This window comes from Protomyctophum bolini (assembly GCF_963924005.1).
Source record: "Protomyctophum bolini genome assembly, chromosome: 3".
NCBI lineage: Eukaryota > Metazoa > Chordata > Actinopteri > Myctophiformes > Myctophidae > Protomyctophum > Protomyctophum bolini.
In genome coordinates this window covers 24,927,276-24,948,024 of record NC_137864.1, presented here as the reverse complement: position 1 = coordinate 24,948,024, position 20,749 = coordinate 24,927,276, and the positions used below count along the sequence as shown (strand labels likewise).

Below are 20,749 nucleotides of genomic sequence, written 5' to 3'. Positions count from 1 at the left end.
TTCTGAAGCATCCTGTACCACTTATTAAAAGTATAGTAGGATTGATTCTATGCTACATGATAACACTGCCTCAAAGCATTTTTTCATGGGTAAAGTGGCAGTGTTAAACCACCAGTGCTGTCTACTGGTAGAATTTGGAATTTAATGTATATCCCCTGTAACATGCAGTAAGATTAACCACCCTTGCTCTTCTGGGAATGTCACAATGGGCAAACATTCTGTGAAAATAGCCAATTTACAAGCTCACAATATGTCGCACGAAGGATGAACCCCTGATTGACCCCAGACGACAAAGTATACTGGGAGGATTATTTCCTGTATGGAGGAACAAGAAGCCTATCATGAGTGTATGTATGCATTCTTATTTTTTTTTGTTTTTATACATACATTTATCTATGCTCATTTCCAATAGTCATTTATCACAAGCATAATGCTGATCAGAAGCGAAATTAATGTTGCACGTTTTACTTCTAGTGGCAGGTGCATTTACCATGGCTTAGGCTACCACCTGCTTAAAAATGATGTTGAAATGTGTCTTGTGTAAATATAATTTTCACCTCTTCGCAGCTCATATTATTAGAAGATGGAGGTGAGGTATTCTGTCAACAGTTTAATACATGTGCCTGTTATTGTTACACTATACAGTAAGTGACAATGAGAGAGTTAGCCATGCAGAGCTGATAATTACAATACTTTCTCCCCCACTATGTGTTTCTCCCTTTCTCTCCTCATTCCTCAGTCTATCTCTGCGCCAAACATCTGGGGATGTGGCTGACGTTGACCAATCACAGCTGACTATCTGTTGATTCTGCCCAGTTCTAGGTATGACCCTCTGAGATCATTAACCACTTTCAACATGGGCTCGAATAAAAGGATAATTCAGAACTTTTGAAAATTGTCGGTGAAGACAAGGTCACAACATGACGCACCGTGGCATGTTGTGAGCTTATCCATGGGGTATTTTTTTAAATGGTTCATCAGAAACACCAGCTGCAACCTAAATGTTCAGAAACGGGTTTGAGTGTTGATGTCATTTGTTTAGACCAGTCTGTTATGTCATGAATTGACCTCTCCTTCCACAGGTCATAAGATGCTTCTTATCTGAGGGTCAAAGAAGTTCATAATATGATCAAAAGAAGATTAAAGGATGAGTACACAAAAAAACCACACAAACATGTACTGCCTGCACAAATACACAAAGGATTGCAGTTGTTAATGCAACTGATTGGAATAGTAAGACAACAAAGTGTTTTTCTATTCTATTATTTATATTTTTGTCATATAACTATGGCCTATAGTGTATATAATTTGTGCAGCCATTTGTGCTATAATTTCTTGTTCAATCGTCCTCTTTCATTTAAACCCCTTCAACCTGCGAAAGATCAGGCCTCAGCCTCACCACCCCCCTTTTCTAAGATTTATGTCAGCTAATATTTATATGGTCATTTATCAATATTTGCCTCATGGTTGCTTTTTATTTGTACTTCATCTGCACTCCCCCCCTTTGGGAAGCTACAGAGAAATGGGCCTCTGCACTGTAGCCATCTGTACTACTAACAGTCATTGTTTCCCTGCATTCCTCTACGACGTTACACAGTAAAATGCTCAGTGTTAATTCATCCATTTTGTAGTACTCAGGTTTTTACAATCTCCCCTTTCATCTTTAACGGTTTAGTACTATCTGTGCTGCTCAGCACTGTGGCTAGGATTGGCAAGCAATGTTACGAAATATAGAGCCAATGGTTCTTACAGCTGAGCTGCTAAGTGAAAGTAACACTGTGATGCAAGGCTTCTTATCTGCTTCTGAATGAACTTCAGACGCATATTCACGTCATAGCTCTCTGGTGACCACTGTTTTTCCTCTGTCAATCTTTTACGCTTATTTTTTTTTTGTGCAAATCGGTGCATGAAGACCGAAAGGTCACCAGTTCGACCCCTGCTATGGTCTATATGTACTGTTCATTGTACTTGAGCAAGACACTGAACCCTTCATATATTTCAAGAAGACAAGAACCTACATGTTGCAAGAAACGGAACCCCTACCCGCTCACGTGTTGCAAGAAACGGAACCCCTACCCGCTCACGTGTTGCAAGACACTGAACCCCTACCCGCTCACGTGTTGCAAGACACTGAACCCCTACCCGCTCACGTGTTGCAAGACACTGAACCCCTACCCGCTCACGTGTTGCAAGACGCTGAACCCCTACCTGCTCACGTGTTGCAAGACACTGCTCACTCAGGATAAGAGTAGCTGAAGTGAGTAAAGTTGTCAATTACAAACATATATCTGGCCTAGTATAATAAATAGACTCCACCTCCTGGCATTTATTGCAAGCTCACTTTTAAATATTATTTTATTTGGGATTTTACCCAATTCTACATCAATAGTGCATGCATCATAACATACGTCAGTTTTTGTTGTTTCTTATTAATTTGTAATGTTGAGCACAATGGGAATGTGACGTAATCACCGGTAATGTATTTACAGTGATGAGTGATTTATTCATTATTTTTTAATAACTGTAGTTCTATATTCCCATGATAATTATTGCTATAATAGAGCAGGGGTGAGGTGTTGAACAGTTTTTTGTATAAATGTAAAGCAAGTGAACCTCGTCTCATTTGCTCCTTGGTTGTGGTTAGTGTCCGCCCTGACACTGCTTTGCAATTGAATTGGAGTAAGTACTTGGGCCATACTAGCATCATGTACAGAGGGTGTACTCTGATAAAAGGAAAAAGGTTGTAATGCGCGGCACTGTGGGTTTACTTTAAACTGAACATTGACTTTCTGACAGAAGATGGACTTTGATTTTGTCCAGGTCTTGTACACAGTACCGCCTCTCTGAGTATGTCATAAAACAGTGAGCTAGAACGGATAAATACAGATTGGAAAGATGTTGGGCCCTTTTTGGATTATGTTCTGCTGTATGGAATCCTTCCAGTAATGCACAAGGAAGTATTTTAAGGATTTAACACCTTAAGAGAAACTTTAACGTGTAAGTGTGTTTCTGTTTTATTATTTTATGACATGGCTTTGAACTTTGATGGTGAAACTACAGTATACTACAACAAATTAGAGACTATCAAAGTAATACTAGCTTTTGACTCAGAATTACGACCGTTTTGTAAGCTCAGAACTTGTATGATGTATGTTTTGTAACAACCCTAGAGATAACCCCATATGCTGTATGTATGAATGTGCATGTACCCCTCCTAGTTACAGGGAACCATGGTGGGATTTAAGCCCTCAGATGTGCCCCCTCCCCTGGGGGTGAAGATGGCGAGTGCTGGGTTAGCTGCCTGCATAGCGGACCTGATCACCTTCCCTCTTGACACAGCCAAAGTCAGATTACAGGTAGGCTACATTATCTGCTCAGTCAGTACCCTCCCTTAGGAAGGAGGAAATATTTGTCCATCCATCTTATTTTAATAAAATAGTTTTTATAAGCACTTTTTTTTATCAGACTGACTGAAAAACTGAAAAAAGTATTTGTTTGTTTACTTTTAGAGAACAGTACATTTTCATATAAAGCCCTTTGACTAATTATTGTACTCTGTAATGGCAAGCTGACAATACAGTTGTCACAGATTACTCTGCTGTCATACACTACAAATGTTGTATAATTTCAATCACTACTCCTCTGTCTAATACTGATCATTACTTCCTCCAGATTCAGGGAGAGAAAAGCGTGGAGGCGGCCAAAACCATCCGCTACAGAGGGGTGTTTGGGACAATTAGTACCATGATAAAGACGGAGGGCCCCAGGTCTCTCTATAATGGCCTGGTTGCTGGGCTACATAGACAAATGTGCTTCGCCTCCATCAGAATCGGCCTTTATGACAACGTCAAGAATTTCTACACTGGTGGCAAAGACAGTAAGTGACAACACAGTAAGCATTAGGTATGGGAGTATAATATTTCATATTTTATTGTGATAAAAACATTACAATTATTTTGTTGTGGTGAATTTCGATTATCCGGATAATCGTTTGATGACAGAAAAGTGCCACAATGTTAATATAGAAGGCTGGATAAAGTACAAGACTCCAACACTCGCACACTCAAAAAATGCTCAGCTCACTAGCATAATATTTCAGTTATTATTTAAGAATATGTTTCCATGGACAATTGGTTGAGAAACAGTCTTATAAAGATGGTGGTGGTCCCTGGTTCACAATCAGTTGAAACCCCCTGCTATAGAGTGTTTGGTCAGCAACGAGTCTCCCCAAAATAAAATTCAGTTTGGGATACCAATTTCATCCAATCATGAGATTGTTTCCACTTCCACAGATGCAAACATACTGATACGTATCCTGGCTGGTTGCACCACGGGAGCCATGGCCGTGTCATTCGCCCAGCCCACTGATGTGGTGAAGGTTCGATTCCAGGCCCAAATGAACCTGAACGGAGTGGCCCGGCGCTACAACGGCACCATGCAGGCCTACAAACACATCTTCCAGAACGAGGGCATGCGCGGGCTCTGGAAAGGTACTACCAGCTCTTGAGGTCACACAGAACATTGGAGAGGCAGCACACGACTGATAGGATGTAGCGTAGTGTCAATGTGTATTTCATTTTACAATGTACATGAACCAGTGAAACCTTTGCCTGCTTACTTGTTCTTTATTTTCACACATTTAAAATGTTATGTATTGAAATCAAATGCACTAAAACAGTCAAAGGAGCAGACAATTTGTAAAACTACAAACCTAACTTCACATAAAAGACAAAGGGGCTGTTTTCTACTGGTGCCAGATGTTTGTTGTGGATAATTAAGACGTACTCTGCATTACAAGTGATCTCTCCTCTTATCTCTCCACTTTGGTAGCCACGAAAGTGGACTCTCCCTCTCAGCATTTGTGTACACAAGGGGGGAAAAGGAGATTTTCAGATTTCAGCTATAGTGAAGCATATCAATAATACCACATAGTACTGGTTTAGTGCAGAAGTGGCATGCTTAGTGATTGTTACAGGAGTAGGTGACTACAGAGGAAGTAGTAGTATGTATACTACATCAGATGTCGAATGATTGGTGTTTATGCCATACTGCTTCTCCAGGCACACTACCCAACATCACAAGAAATGCTCTGGTCAACTGCACAGAACTGGTCACCTACGACCTCATCAAAGAGGCCCTCCTGAACCATAAACTTATGTCTGGTTAGTTACACACACACACACACACACACACACACACACACACACACACACACACACACACACACACACACACACACACACACACACACACACACGCACGCACACACAAGTTTACCAACTACCTGAAATGTAAAGTGTCTCTTATTACAAGAAAAAAGAAGGGACACTCAAATCTCACTATATGTACAGTTTTATTTATTTATTATATTAAGTCCCTGTATTATAGTAGCCTATACGTATACTATGAGCCTGCTTGATCATTCCTGTCTACCGCACCGCATTACAAAGGGGTAAAGTGCAGTGCAATAAGAACTGGAAGGATGATGATGCCTGTCAGACTCTCCAGGGCCTCCTTGACTCTACGGATTGGGACATGTTTGTCGAATCATCCGCTGATTGACGAGTTGACTGATGTTGTCACTAGTTAGACCTCATATTGCGAAAGCATTGTTATCCCCATTAAATGTGTCAAAGTGTATCCCAACTCCAAGCCGTGGGTATCTAAGTCCCTCAAATTACTTCTTTAGAGGAATAACAGAGCCTTTAAAACCTTGTAGAATTACACAATTTGCAAAAGGACATTAAAAGAGAAGTCAGGGCTGGTAAAATGAAGTACAAAAACAAAATTGAAGCTCAACTCAAATTAAACAACCTGGGCTCTGCCTGGGCAGGGATTAAAACAGGGGTGAAAGAGGGAGAAAGGAAAAAGGTTGAGCTGCCCAACTTTACCTCTGACACTGACGAAGGCCTGCGCGCCGAAACGCGTTTGTCTGTCTGGTATGACTGCTGCTGCGGAGCACATTCTTTATGAATAAAGACTCTTACTCGACTGGAAGTGCGGATTTAATTATTTTTCCAACTTTACCTCTGATCATCAATTGGCTCAGAGCCTCAATGAATTCTATACTAGATTCGATGTCCATGACTTCAGCAATAACCATTGTGTGTTAAAGAACAGTCTGCAGTCAGCCCCCCCTTTAAAACCCTTTTTTGATGAACAGAGTGTTATCAAGTCCTTTAAAGGCTGTAGGCCTGGGAAAAGTCCCGGCCCAGACAATATTGGGGGTCACCTGATAAAGACCTGCGCTGAACAACTAGGCCCTATCTTCTAATTTAACATTCGTGGAGTTGGTCACCTGACCAAAAGCGGTTGACAGAAACTGGTCGACATGTTCTGTTGCCCCAACACGGGCAGAAACAAGGCCTTTTAACCAGGCTACTTACACACACTACAACTCGCTTACAATTCGCAAACCTGGCAACACTGTTCCGTGTTCTCATAGGCCCTCCAGGCCCGCCCCCACAGCTACTTTTCAGTCTCACAATCGGCCATCTTGCTTTTTACTTCGATGCGCGAGTGGACATTTAATGCAAATACATTAATTATAGCTCCAGCAAGCAAACACAAACACCTCAACTCCATCTCATTGTGAATAAGAATTCCGAGGGGAAAAATAATTTTTGGAACGCCACTTTCACCCAGTATGAAGCTAAATGTGGAAGCCGTGTGTGTCACACCAACACTGGTGACCCAGAGAATCCTGTGCCGATTCTCAGGCATCTGGCCTGAGGCACTGCCTGCGAGTTGGCTCTGCGTGCGCTTTTTCCAACTCTCACTGATTTATCCAGCTCACACGTCAATCACAGTCAGCAGCTCTCAGCCTGCACACACACGCACGTCTGTCTTGCGCACACGCGCGCACACACACACATACACACACACACACACACACACACACAGAATAGGCATGCAGGCTAAGGCGAGTGGCAATTTAATGCAAATAAATTATTTATAGGTCCAGCAAGCAAATCATGATGGTCTGTAGGTCACAATCACATTCCGATTTGAGGGGTTGTGTTTTGTATGACATTTTGGCCAGTAGTTTTATATCTATCTCAGCTTTTGCCTGATAGCACACATGCTAACAGTGCTGACCACAACGTTAGCAGCATTTGATGACAGCTTGCCATAGCAACGTACAGTGTGCGCAGACCTAACGTGAGCTTCTGGGACAGAAACTTGCGTTTTCATGACAGCAGCAGCTGCTGCACCCTGTGATAGATACTGTGCTAAAGATGCTAAAGCAACACAAAACAACATCCACACGCAAAACAAACCAGGGACCAGGGTTGCCACATATCGTGGATGTGAGAGTGAAACAAGCAACCAGGTCTATAAAAATGTTAATAGGCCAGTTCAAAGTAGGTAAATCAGAAATGGTCCGGAAATTAGTCTTAAAATAATCAATTATAGTGTTGACTGTCACACTTTGTTGTCTAATGTTGTTTCAGAGCAGTGGAACTCAAACATTTCCATGTCAAGGACTACCAATAGATAAACAAGTCCAAAGTAGCTTATAATGATCAGACTTGGCAACACTGTCTCTAGGTTGAACGTTCGACTTTACAAGCTCACACATATGAAATATGTTTTTTTGAATCTTCAAACTGAGACATATTTGATGATAATACTGTTAGCACAGTCATCATACTCCAAGAGCATACAAATGGAACCAAATGGACCCTGATTTTCCCAGAGAGCAAATGGTATCAAATGGGGGTCTGTGGCCTAATGCATTTCAAACTGGGGCTTCTTGCTATTATATTCTCTGCATATCTTATCAACTTGGGGTGAATATTTCACCACAATACTTTACTGAATATTTCACAAGAATATAACACAAGAGTCAAATGTACGGTCAAATGTAATCACAATATAGGCTACAGATGTACATATTTATGACACAGTAAAATGTCGAAAATTAGTGCTATCCCCCCCCCCCACACACACACACACACACGACAGGCAAGGCTGTTGTTTGCATCGTTAGCAGGCAGCAGCTACCTTGCCACTGCTCTCTGTGACTGTAGTTGTTTCACCATGTTTGCGTATTTATGAGAAATAAAAAACACTTTCTGTTATTGCAACGACACTGGGATGAGCCCGGCGAAGCCGGGCGAAATTCTAGTTTATTATATATTGAATCTATCTCTTTTCCAGCAGAAGGTGCCATCCCTCTGGAAACAGTCCACTATAGTTCCGGTGGCCAAGAGCAATAAGTCCCAAACACTCAATAACTTCAGACCTGTTGCTCTAACTTCCTTGATCATGAAACAATTAAAAAAACTAATCAAGAGCTTGTGGCAAAAACTGAGCGCCTAATGGACCCCCTCCAGTCTGCGTATAGGGCTGGAAGGGGTGTTCAAGATGCACTTGCCACCTTACTTACTTATCTCCTGCACAAACACCTTGAAGGTAGTAAAACCCATGCCAGGCTGCTCTTTATTGATTTTTCCTCAGCATTTAATACCATACAGCCCCATGTCTTGGTTGATAAACTGGTTAACTCCTTTGGTATAGATCCTTGTCTGGCGGGCTGGATTCTTGACTTCTTAACTAACATATCTCAACGTGTAAGGGTTAACGAGATACTGTCTAGCTTCCTGACATCTTCTACTGGCTCGCACCAGGGCTGTGTTTTATCTGCCTTTCTTTACATTCTTTATACCAACGATTGTGTTAGCCATTTCCAAAACAGATTAATCATTAAGTACGCTGACGAGTGACGACTCGGTCATTGTCAGCCTGCTTGATAATGATGAGAACTGTCACGGGCAAGTGGTAGATGACTTTCTATCCTCGTGTGACAATGCCTTTTTGCAGCTTAATGTCTCTAAAACAAAAGAGCTATGCATATATTTTAGACGTTCCCCACAATCCCCCCAGAAGAGTGTCGTCAATGGACTGATTGTAGATATTGTACCCAGTTAAAAATATCTAGGCACAATTATTGATGACAAGCTGAAATTTGACCTAAATACTGATGTAATGTATAAAAAAGGTCAACAACGCCTGTACTGTCTAAGGAAATTGGCTAAGTTCAACGTTGACAAGACTGATGAAACTGTTCTACAGTGCCTACATCGAGTCCGTCATTTCTTTCTCGATTATCTGTTGGTATGGTAATCTCTGCATCAGAGACAAGAACTCCCTAGGGAAAATTGTAAAAGTTGCCTCTAAAATAATTGGCTCAGCCCAGACCAGATCTTTAAGAAACAGTTGCTTAACAAAGCCCTGTGTATCCGATCTGATGCTGACAGGGACAAACATTCCTTTGTCCCTGTCTCTATCTGCACACTAAATGCTGCTGTGGGTAGATCTAGGAGATAACCTTATGATAAGCACTTTTTACCTACTTACTTACGTACTTTTTTACTTACTTTATTTGTCTCGTACCTAATGCCTATGCACAGCACACACACTTTTTATGACTATCGCATAGTACTTTAACGCCTGCACTTTAATGGTTATGTGCACCTTTGTACTGGTATCAGTATCTGCTATGTGAACTGTTTGTTTATTTATACTGTCTCAGTGTCTTAATGTAATGCTTAATGTAATGCTCTTCGGGGACACTAAATAAACTTGAACCTTGAACCTTGAACCTGTTTGAACTTCTGAGACACTGATTGATCGCCAAAACTAAGGAACAAAGTGTTTCCTTGTTATCAGTTCAATAAGCGATACAGTCTTTTAGTTTCCAAATAAGGGACGATTCCCTATTTCAAGGGACGGTTGGCAACCCCAAGTGAGACAGCTGATTGGTCCACATTATACACACCCTCTTGTCCTTTTGACTATTGTATCCCCTGAGCTGATAACAGAACGCGGCCTGGTACAGTAGTGTTGTAAATAGTTAATAAACATTTAGGCCTATCTACCTGGGAGAATATTGCCCTATCAGTGTTACATAATGACATTGTTTTGCTGTATAGATCAGCTGAGAACAAAGACCCCATATTAATGAATATGGTAATTTCACATTTTGTGATTCAGTTTCATATGGTTTCATTTTATATCTCCAGTCCATACTGACCTCTATTGGAAAGTCTGTCAACTACTTTTCAATATGTAATAAGAAGGGGAAAAAAGTTACTAACATCTTTAAATGATCTCTCTGCAGACACTCTTCCGTGTCATTTTGTGTCTGCGTTCGGTGCTGGCTTTGTGACCACAGTGATTGCTTCACCGGTTGACGTGGTGAAGACACGCTACATGAATTCCCCACCCGGGCAGTACCGCAGCGCCATCAACTGTTCATGGACCATGTTGACCAAAGAGGGGCCAACAGCTTTCTACAAAGGGTAAATCTTTTCTATCTCCTCTCCCAGTCTGCTACTGTAACTGTCTTACACTCTTTTATGCTCTCTCCCTCTCCACCAGTGGTGTAAACTGTAAAATACTGTACTTTTTACTTACATACATTTAACAGCCTATAGTAGTTACTTAATTAGACACATTATTAATCAAAACTGTTCTCTGCTACAAGCTCACAATGTGTCATAATGTGGCATATTGTGAGCTTGTAGATCAGCTATTTTTGAAAAGCCAAAGTACAAAATAGTTCAATAACATGATATATTAATATTGTCTATATACATATATTCATTAATCCACTTGCTGACCGGCTATCGGTATTGAGCAATGTTTTAATAGGGGTTTCTTGTGACCCTACCATTAACATCCTATATGGCAGGCAAACATGTCAAACTTTCCTTTTGCTTTAAGTAGCATGCGACGTGTCAAACTAGGGGGTTTTCATGATTCTGAATCCATTCCAAGCATTAGTTTTGCACAAAATACACTCCTTGGGCTAAAAACAGCCATGTTGACCTCATCACATTTGTCATGACGTCTATGGCCGTTTTAGTCCAATTGTTTTTTGTACAAAACGAATGCTTGGAATGGATTCTGAATCATGAAAAGCCCCTAGTTTGACACGTCGCATGCAAGGAAAGTTTGACATTTGACAATTTTGTAAAAAGAATTGCGCAATATTGACAGCCGGTCAGCAAGTGGATTCATGAATGTATAGTATATAGACAATATTTTAGGTCACTAAAAAAAGACTATATACCAAATTTCCCACTTTAAACAAAAGAAGCCTGTTGGCCTCCGGACTATAACATTCACTCTGTAAGGCAAGGTTATAAAAGCACCATTCTGGTTCCACAGTTCACAGGTGCAAATAGTGAACCACTGACCGACAGACTTCTGTACTTGTCCCTGTCATGTGCAGATTTGTACCGTCATTTCTGAGGCTGGGGTCTTGGAACGTAGTGATGTTCGTGTCATTTGAGCAGATCAAGAGGGCAATGATGGTCACAAAGAAGAACCTTGAGCAGACCAACTGACGCTCCTGGTTCAGCTGAAGTCTGCTTGACTCGGCACATTTTAGCCTAAATACATTTAAATTCCATCCATCCATCTTCAACCGCTTATGCAGAGCCGGATGGCAGGCGCAAAGGTTCTAGGAGAGAGCTCCAGACTTCCCTTTCCCGGGCAACATTAGCCACTTCATGCTGGTCAGTATGGAGATATAATCCACGGTCAGTATGGAGATATAATCCACCCACCTTGGTTTACCTCAGGGCCTCCTCCCAGTGGGATGTGACCAAAGGACCTTCCCATGGGAGACACTCAGCAAGCATCTGTACTAAATGACTACCAAACCACCTTAAATGGCTCATTTCCACATAAAGAATCAGTCTACTCATAGTCTCACCCTATCTATCCCTAAGGGAGATTCCAGCCACCTGTCTGAAAAAACTCATTCTGGCTGCTTGTATCTGGTATTTTAAAGTGCAAATCACTACACCACATTTAAATTCCTTTGTTCAAAAAGGAATAACAGACAGGCTATGTATGTGGCTATAGGTTAAATACAAAGTAATATATTGTCACTGTCAGGTAGAAACCTTGTATGTGGAAAGATGTGGGGCCCTTTTGGGAGTATACTCTGATGTATACAATTAGGAATGTTTTTTCTTTCATAAATTAGTGCTGCATCGCGACCTGATGTATGACCTCACAGTCGCAGTGCAACCAGTGCAACACACTGTGAGCTTGGAAAAAATCCCTAAATAGGGATGCCATGGTTGAAAGTGGTTAAGTCTGTCTGTGGGTTTTATAAATGTTTAACCAATGAAAGAGCCTGTAACTAAATAACTACACTGGCTCCTTTGGAACACATGTTATTTTCAGATATTTCACAAGGGTTCTGCCTAACACTGACATATTTTTATATATCCATATATAAATCACTGTATATACACGCACACAAGATCACATATACGTGATTTAGACTACTGTAGATCACATATACTGTATGTTATCTTTAGGTAAGTGTTCTACCCTCTTTATATTTATTGTGACATGTCATAGCCCTTTCCAAGCGTAAATGTTCTGTGCAGTGGGTTAAGCTTACTTTGCAGTGATTTGGCAGTATTGGTCTAAACGTGCAACTTCAACTATCCACACAAACAGGACAGCTTAGTGCACCTTTCACTGAGATGCAGGCATGCAGCCATCACTCACATACCGGTAATACATAAATCAATGTTAATGATGCCCATACCACAATGTAAAACTTAAATAATATTTGACTTGTTTTACAAATAAACCATGTTTGCTTTATTATAACCATTTGTTCAGTGGTTCTCTCTCTCAACACACAGTCTAGCATAACATGAAAACTTATTTATTAACATTGAACAAGAGGTGTCAGACATTACAAAGTAATTCATGTTTTGGTCTAGAAATATTAAAAAAGTATCCTCAAATACAAACAGAATAAAAAAAGGCAAAAACACCATGTCCTGGGTCACGACTCACATACAGATGTGTGAAATGGAAGACAATTTGATGAACCCAGCACCACCTTGTACAACACATGGTATTAATGGTATCAGTTGAGACACATTTAATCATGCACAGGTGTCAAGGGAGGGCACTAAAGCAATAGGGCACCAAAGAAGAAATTATAATATTTTTCATTGCTTTACTATTCTTGTTACAGACATACTGACCTCCTGAGTAGAACAAAGAAGACAACACACACACACGCATTGTTTATATAAATATGAGACATGAGATTAAATAAAATTCAAAGCTACATTAACTTTTTTCAGTAATTACTCCTGTTGTCTAGCTTCAAGAATGCCACAGTTTGTTCCCTGGTGCCTGAAAAGTGCACAAACCATCACTATGAATACAAATCACTACATCACCCTCTTCACTACAATCTGCTACAGTAAATCTCCTTCACCGTTTACTTTGCTATTGGAACGGTCCTATTTGAGGTATAGAATTTTATAGAATTTGTGCTCTACTCTAAATGCCACATCTATTTTTAGGGTTTCATTTGTTTCAAATGACGGAGAATGTTGTGTTATGTTGAGTGGTCCAAGACTTTTTGCATTTCTCACTTCTCTTTTATTTTGAATAGAAATTGACAGGGTCATACAGTATTTGAACCAGCGCCGTTTGCAGGAAGGACCATAGCCTTATTTTGTGGTATGCACTCACCAGGTGAAGACTTTTTGTGTTAACATTTGAGCAGCACTGGTTAGTCAGCGGCTCCCTCTTAGGTTTCTATGCAATATAAAAGAATGTCATAGGGGCACGGTGCAGCAGTGGTTTGATATTTATTCCTGTAAACCATGTTGGCCTTTAGAGCCGACAGTCAATGTGAGGGACACATCGGGGTCCTGTAGGTGTGTCTTCACCTGGCTGTGGAACTTTTCCCTGTAGTGGTTAAACTCCATGATGCTCTCCGGTTCCTCAGACAACCAAAACTTATCGAATTCATATGCCAAGTAACCTATAGGAAAAATTAAAACATGAACAATTACTTAAATCGATATATTGTTATTATCCGTCTTAATGATTTAGGAAATACAGTTAAAATGAATCTGTTGTATAGAAAAATGTTGAATATATTGGAAAACATAGCCTTTGTAGATGGCCGGTTGTAGTAAACGGATTTCAATTCAATATGTGACTCGTTCTGACAAAGAAATGTCAGAACACTTGGTTGTATCAGCAGGGTTTGTTCCACTGCTGATAAGCACACCACTCACTCATTCATTTATTTTTGTGACATGATATCATCTTTTCAATGATTGACTGTTCTGGGCTGGATTTCTCAGGTTTGTCTTAATGTTGATGAGACACTTTCATTTGTTTTAATGGAATGCCTTGATCCTAAAATGGGAGTGGACATTAATTATAACCCAGATTTCTCAGGTATACACAGATATCATTAGCAACGTTGATGCAATACCCTCCAGGTGATACTCACAGTATAGCTGTTGAAAGTGCTGGAGCTCAGGTTTTCCTGCCACGGTGTTGTAGAAATGGGGCTTCAGAGCACCACTCTTCAGGAGGCTGTAAGCCATCTCTGTCAAGTTGATCCCAACAATGGCATAAGAGTACCTGGAATATGGAGTGCTTTTAACCATGTGTGCCAGTGTGAAGTGAGATACAATGCTCCATGACTGGAGTAAGTATTATGTTCAAAGTAATTGGCTTTTATGAAGAAACAAATGCGCTACAGTGATTTTTCAGATGAAAAATGAAAAAGAGCAGAGGGGCAGGGGGACGTTTGTGCAAGAAACAGACGTTCTATGGAACTTATATAGATGTGGATGTAATCGAGATTGTGCAACTCTATGGCATATTTATCACCTAAAATGTATCTATCTTTTATAGACCAGCTACCAGAGATGAGCACAGACGTCTGCGTTTCTCTGCCTGTGAGCTCAGCAGAACTTGCTGGAACACAACTCGCTTATTTAAATGTGACATTAATAGGTGTGCCTTTAAGCCACAGTGTACAGAGTGAATAGTGAATACAATGTAAATATATTAGGAATAATGACATAATGATAATGACAAGAGGAGGGACGCTGGTGGTAGTCTGGAGTGTGGGTGGGTGCCTGGGGACCGACAGCAGGGCATAGCGAGGCTCTGCATTTGTCGTGATTGGACACGGCTAATAAAAAGTGGTCCAATTTCTGAAAGAATTTAACTATATTCAACATTAAAATCCAGTCCACCAGAAAAAAGTGCTAGCTCTGCCTTCTAACCTGGCTGGTATGTGTTTGAATTTTGCTCATTTCTCATAGGTGTGAAGTGTGAATTCTACCTAAGAAAGACAGGTACTTACTGTCTAGGGATGTCCCAATCACGTTTTTTTGCTCCCGGTCCGATCGTTTGATTTTGATTATCTGCCGATACCGATTTTTCCCAATCCGATATTTATATTTTTATAGAACCATGCCATATCACAATTAGGACAGTACAATATCCAAAATCACAGACAATATGCAGCCTAATATCATGATATGGAAATATTATATAACGTGATTGTAATTCGGGGCCGATCATGTCATTTTCAAATGATCGAAATCGGATCGGGACAACCCTAGTAGTCTATGTAATGCTTCAGTCAAGTCTCTGTAAATTTGATTAAATTCAACCTTTTACCATAAAATATTAAATATATACTGTCTGTACATAGTCTTTATAGTTTACACATGATGATTGTCTTATGTTCCCTACCCCTGTTTTGGATGGCTTGCATGAGACAGCACCTGACGCGCTTCCTCTGTGTAGTTTTCACTGAAGAAACTGCAACAAAGTCAAATCAGAATGATTAACCTTCCACTGCAGAAAATGTAGGAGCTGTCCGATCACATCTTATATCTTTCTGATTAATAATACAACTTCATCAACTCACACGAGATTAGTCAGTCCCAACAAGCCCATTCCTCTGAAGTCCGTTTTAGGGTCTTCTCCTTGGAATCCAATGTCACCCCACTGCTTGTTTACCCTTGATTCCAATTTAACTGCTGGCATCAACAGGTCCCAGAGCTAAAATCACAAACACAACTGTGTTTAAGCATTAACCACTTAAACCCAATTACTTAGTCTTAGTTGCCTGAGTTTGTAGATCACTTATTGTCACCATTGTGCACGCCCCAAAATAGGGATGCTAGGATGCATGTAGTTAATATGGAGGTATATGCAACTGAGTGAAAAGTTAACTCACTCGACTTTAATTCACACAAATGACAATGCAGGTCTCATGACAGGATGTTTGAATGTAGGCTAACATTTTCAATTCAGTATTGAAAATGTACTGTCTATATAATTAGATTTTACTTGTGAAATAAGCCTCGTCATCACGAAGGCTGCCTTTCTAAAGTGGAGGCTACTTGTGTAACCAGCAAATACTACTCACTTAGCTTGGTGTCACAGGCAAAACCACTTTTGAATTGAATTGAACCACTTTCACCACAATGTAAACTTAATGGGAGGAATATGTAACTATAAAATGTCATCCCATTTCCAACTTCTAGTGAAAACACATTTAGAGTGATGAAAACATTTAGATTACTGAATTGCATTATAACATACAGTATCACTATCTACTTTTTTCATAATTTGCATTTCTCTAGATCATAAAGCTAAAGAAATGTACCAGACAATGTCTGAGGATCTTGATTTAAAACAGCACAATTCTTCATACCTCAAGGAGCATGGCCTCATGTTGTTCATTCTCTGAGTCAAATACCACCTTTCTCAGCTCCTCCACAGATGTGTACAAGGAGCTGTATCCTGTTATTTGTAAGAGACACAGGTGCAAACTCTTCTTGAACCTGAAACGGAGGGGACATGCAGGCCAGTGAAATAGAATATAAAAAATGCAAACTGGAAAACGACTAAATTGAATAACGGGGAAAGAAAAGATCATTTACGTGGGATCTTTCTGAGGTTTGACATGCTTCTCTCGCATGATCTGATCCACGCACGACTCCAAATGATCCTCACTTTCTTTTAAAGCCCCTCTTAAAACCTACAGAAGGGAGAGAATGAAATAGAGATTAAAGGCAGGTGGGGTACAGCAAAGCAATGTTGAAATGAAGCTTGGCACTTATGCTTTAATTTTTATCTATGTGTAATTGTGTATATTTTACAGATATTGTGTAGTTTATTGTTGCATTTGTGTTTTGTCCAGTGTTCAATGTTTCATAGACCACAATGGAAACAAAACAAAGTGGAAAAAAGCAGCACTCCAAACTGTTTTAATCTGCTCAGAAGGCTATCGCCGAAACACGTTAGCGTTCTCAATAAAACATGAGAACTTGCATCTGAGCCAGTCTTGCATCTTTTTTGGAGTTCCGCTTTATTCCACTTTGATGGTTTATGAGTTAAGTTATATTTAAAGCTGAACACCCACTGCCTCAACCAAGGGCAGTATCCAGAGGAAGCGCACCTGCTTTTCTTTCTTTACCTCCATTTGTTGTTTGACTTTCAAATAAATCCCATGATACACAATAGCCAAATGAGGTATTTCAAAGTCACAAAGAGGCACTGACAAAAAATTACTACAGCATTCTACACTATTCCATTTGTGTCTTAACCACATGAACCCTGGTGCCCCTATTCTGGGCAGTCTTTCTTTAAAAGTAACTGATCTACAAGCTCACAATGCAAACATGCAAGACCTAGACCCAGTAGACCCCTGTGGGACTGCGGCCAATTAAGTGGTCCTATTGCTTACACAAAGTCCTATTTCACTTACACAATAAGACTGCGTTAGATTAAAATTATACTATAACACAGTGCTGTATGGGAACATCCATATCTCACCTTGTTCTTTGATGACTGGAGAGCATATTCTGCCGCCCCAAAATAGAAACAAGGAAAAAGGATAACAATTAGTGCAACATTCTAATAAATGGCAGACATACATGAAAAGCAACAGGCTGATGGAACTTAATTCACCTGCTCTTGTTGTCCTGATGGTCCCAGGCTGGTACCCTGAACATATCCTCTGCAGCTCACATTTCCCTGTTGCATGTCTGATGAGCCACTTCAGCCAATATCGAAGGAAGGAGGTGTAGAAACACTGCCAGATGTACCCCAGCATTTCTACATCATAAACAGTAATAGTGTTAAATTAATGAATGGCTTGAATAAATCCACACAGGGGAGAATTATCAATTCTTACTTAGTTAGATGTACTAACACTGATGAGCCACACAGCAGCAGCCTTTGAGCCTGTACATCACTTTACATCCCTTTATTCTGTACTGGGGTAATTGTCAGGTCTCAGTATTCCGTTCCTTCTAAACTTGATGATCACCCTGCCAAAATACTGTGACTGTATCAAGGGTAAATCCATTTCTGTGTGGAGTTTGCATGTTCTCCCCGTGTCCCCTAGGCCCTAGGGTATATACCCTCACAAAAACATGCCGTAATCCTGGTCTCTAAAACTACCTCCCCCTGGCCAGCCGGGGCGCCTGATGGAGGGGAAAGGAACTGGTCGGAATAACGTGTCCCTTCCACGTGCTACGTCCGGCCGGGGAAATTCCCCTCTGTCAGGTGAAAAGAAGCAGCTTGGACTCCTCATGCATAGAAGGAGGCATGAGGTCAGTCCGCTGCCCCCCCCCAGGTTGGCAGAGGAAGTGTAGCGCCCAGGATTATATTAGATAATTGGCACTGGGTGAAAAGAAAACTGGGTTACAAAATCGTGGGATAAAAATTTTAGAAAAAAAAAAAAAATCAAGGGTAAATCCATGTATTATTTTTTTTAAATGTAGGTTTGGTATTAGCAGAACCTTTCCGGACATACGTGCCATTCATTCTCAAAACGGAACGGTGTCGGAATTAACTGAAACCATGTCGGAACAATGACGTGGCACCTTCAAAGGACCGTTCAAAAACATGTCTGTCATTGCGTTCATTCAACGAGCGGACTAAGCACGGCCAGATTTAGACTGTCTGCTCATCTCTGTGACAATGGCTCCAATGACAGTAAGTAAGTGCATTGTTTGAATTGATCCAATGATGGTGGATCAGTGGACAGTGGACGTAACAGTATATTGATGGTGATCTTAAACGTTCTCTGAAATCATGTTTATATGTTGAGTTCAGTTGACTTATCAAGGATCGCTTTAGTAAACTATATCAGAAGAACATATCACACTGCAGCTTACTGCAGTTACTATGATAAACACTAGAGCTAAATTTACGTATTTCGCTCCACGAAAACACGTATTAAAAACAATTGTGATAAAAAACAGTGTCGACGTGAGTTGCATCGTGCGAATAATATTGAGTAAGTCGAGTGTTTTAATGTCATCACCAACAGCTGAGCACAGACACGACGTAACATGACCGACTACTTTATTTAGCTAGCTAACAACAGGTTGTCATGACGTTAGCATTGCTAGCATGCTAGTTGACGTCAGTACACATTCACAAGTGTAACGATCGAGCTAGACTTTATTCCGCAAACGTTAAGCATCTGTGTGGCAACAACATTAACACTATCACACAGATGGAGATGTAAAAGTGTAAGTGATCGTAGTTGAAGTTACCTGTGTTTATCTGCGCTTCTGTTGACAAAGTCTCATTCATTCACCCATGCACACACGCTGATGTGATGTCATTGACTCATTCTGGGACGCACGGGCAGACGCAAAGACGAATGGGAGTATCATTTGGACTTGGAGCAGCTACACGCACCCACCATTGCGTCTTTGCATCTTCAATGTCGCTGGTTTCCATTGACAAGCATGCGTCTGCCCGTTAAACGATAGTCTACCATTCATTGTCAATGGAAGCCATGATGCATGTAGCTGCTCCAAAACAACTCACAACGCCTTTTCTTTCGGTCTTTGCATGTGTGATAGCAAATCAGAGCACAGATGTGGTCAGGTGTCCTCTAAAAGTCTAACGAAAATAAAAGCCCATGGGTACCAGTCAGAGCCTCTGCTGGGTACCAAGTAGCCCTGGTCCATAGCAATGCCTTCATTATAGTCTACTGGAAATTCCATGAACCCTGAATGTAAACTTTTATGATAAATGTTATCTAGCCTATATAGTCGCCAGAATGTCAAACCAACGTTTTATGTTAGAAATGCTGAGTATGGGTCCTCAGCATGTAGAAACTGCCGGATGCTAACTTACATTATGTTGAGCAATTTTCATAATAGGCATAATATCTGATCATACCATTAACAACCTATAAGGAAAAAGAAAATCATGTGACATGTCAAACTAGGGGTTTTTCATGATGTTGAATCCATTCCAAGCATTAGTTTTGCACAAAATACACTCCTTAGGCTAAAACGGCCATAGCCGTAATCACAATGTGATGATGTCAGCACATTTGTAGCTATGGAACGGATTCAGCATAATGAAAACCCCCTATTTTGACATGTCACATGCTACATAAAGCATGATGAAATTTATAATGTTTTGCCTTCAATAGAGTGTATGCGCGTGACATCATCATCAAACCAGGAAGTTATGCAGGAATGCCTACTGAGTGACAAAAAACTACTTTCTGGCCTTGACAGCCCATCCACACAGAAAATTCATATCTGATTGCGTTAAACAATGTTAAACTCACTTTGCGTGTTGCTTTGCCACTCGATTTGCCACTCTATGTGCCATTCACTTTAAGCATGCGCATACCCTCTATAGGTTGTTAATGGTATGGTCACATATTATGCATATAATTATGAAAATTGCTCATCATAATTTATACAAGTTAGTTAGCATCCGGCAGTTTCTACATGCTCCAAATGTGCTGACCTCATCACATTTGTGATGTCTGTTATGGCTTTCCTGTTATGGTTTTCCTCCCAAGGAGTGTTTTTTTGTGCAAAACTAATGCTTGGAATGGATGACAGAATCATGAAAACCCCCTAGTTTCATGTCACATGCA

At 40.5% G+C, this 20,749-nt stretch overlaps 2 protein-coding genes across 3 annotated transcripts; one reads left to right on the top strand and one right to left on the bottom strand.

The window, feature by feature from the left end:
- Positions 1–2,921: 2,921 nt before the first annotated feature.
- On the top strand, positions 2,922–11,357 carry ucp1 (uncoupling protein 1; the record flags this gene model as incomplete). Its single annotated transcript, XM_080759307.1, has 7 exons — positions 2,922–2,997; positions 3,219–3,356; positions 3,673–3,877; positions 4,293–4,490; positions 5,061–5,162; positions 10,127–10,307; positions 11,243–11,357. Exons 2-7 carry the CDS (start codon positions 3,231–3,233, stop codon positions 11,355–11,357), a joined length of 927 nt encoding a protein of 308 aa, XP_080615433.1. The 5' UTR covers positions 2,922–2,997; positions 3,219–3,230.
- Positions 11,358–12,609: 1,252 nt separating this feature from the next.
- elmod2 (ELMO/CED-12 domain containing 2) lies at positions 12,610–19,506 on the bottom strand. Of its 2 annotated transcripts, none has more exons than XM_080794311.1 (9): positions 19,395–19,506; positions 17,797–17,943; positions 17,662–17,690; positions 16,767–16,864; positions 16,538–16,667; positions 15,746–15,879; positions 15,568–15,636; positions 14,306–14,439; positions 12,610–13,825 (listed from the first exon to the last, which is right to left on the bottom strand). In XM_080794311.1, the coding sequence occupies exons 1-9, from the start codon at positions 19,432–19,434 to the stop codon at positions 13,650–13,652; spliced, it is 957 nt and encodes a 318-aa protein (XP_080650437.1). In that variant the 5' UTR covers positions 19,435–19,506; the 3' UTR covers positions 12,610–13,649. The 2 variants fall into 2 exon arrangements, with proteins under 2 accessions (XP_080650437.1, XP_080650438.1); XM_080794312.1 differs by lacking the exon at positions 12,610–13,825 and adding an exon at positions 13,859–14,208.
- Between the last annotated feature and the right edge of the window lie 1,243 nt (positions 19,507–20,749).

What these genes read in the sequence shown, in the direction of transcription:
- elmod2 (XM_080794311.1), bottom strand. Translation starts at nt 19,434, where the DNA reads ATGAATGAGACTTTGTCAACAGAAGCGCAGATAAACACAG. An exon ending in ATGAGGCCATGCTCCTTGAG is followed by an intron (nt 15,880 to 16,537) that starts GTATGAAGAATT and finishes TTGTGATTTTAG; the next exon opens with CTCTGGGACCTGTTGATGCC. An exon ending in GCACTTTCAACAGCTATACT is followed by an intron (nt 13,826 to 14,305) that starts GTGAGTATCACC and finishes TTTTTCCTATAG; the next exon opens with GTTACTTGGCATATGAATTC.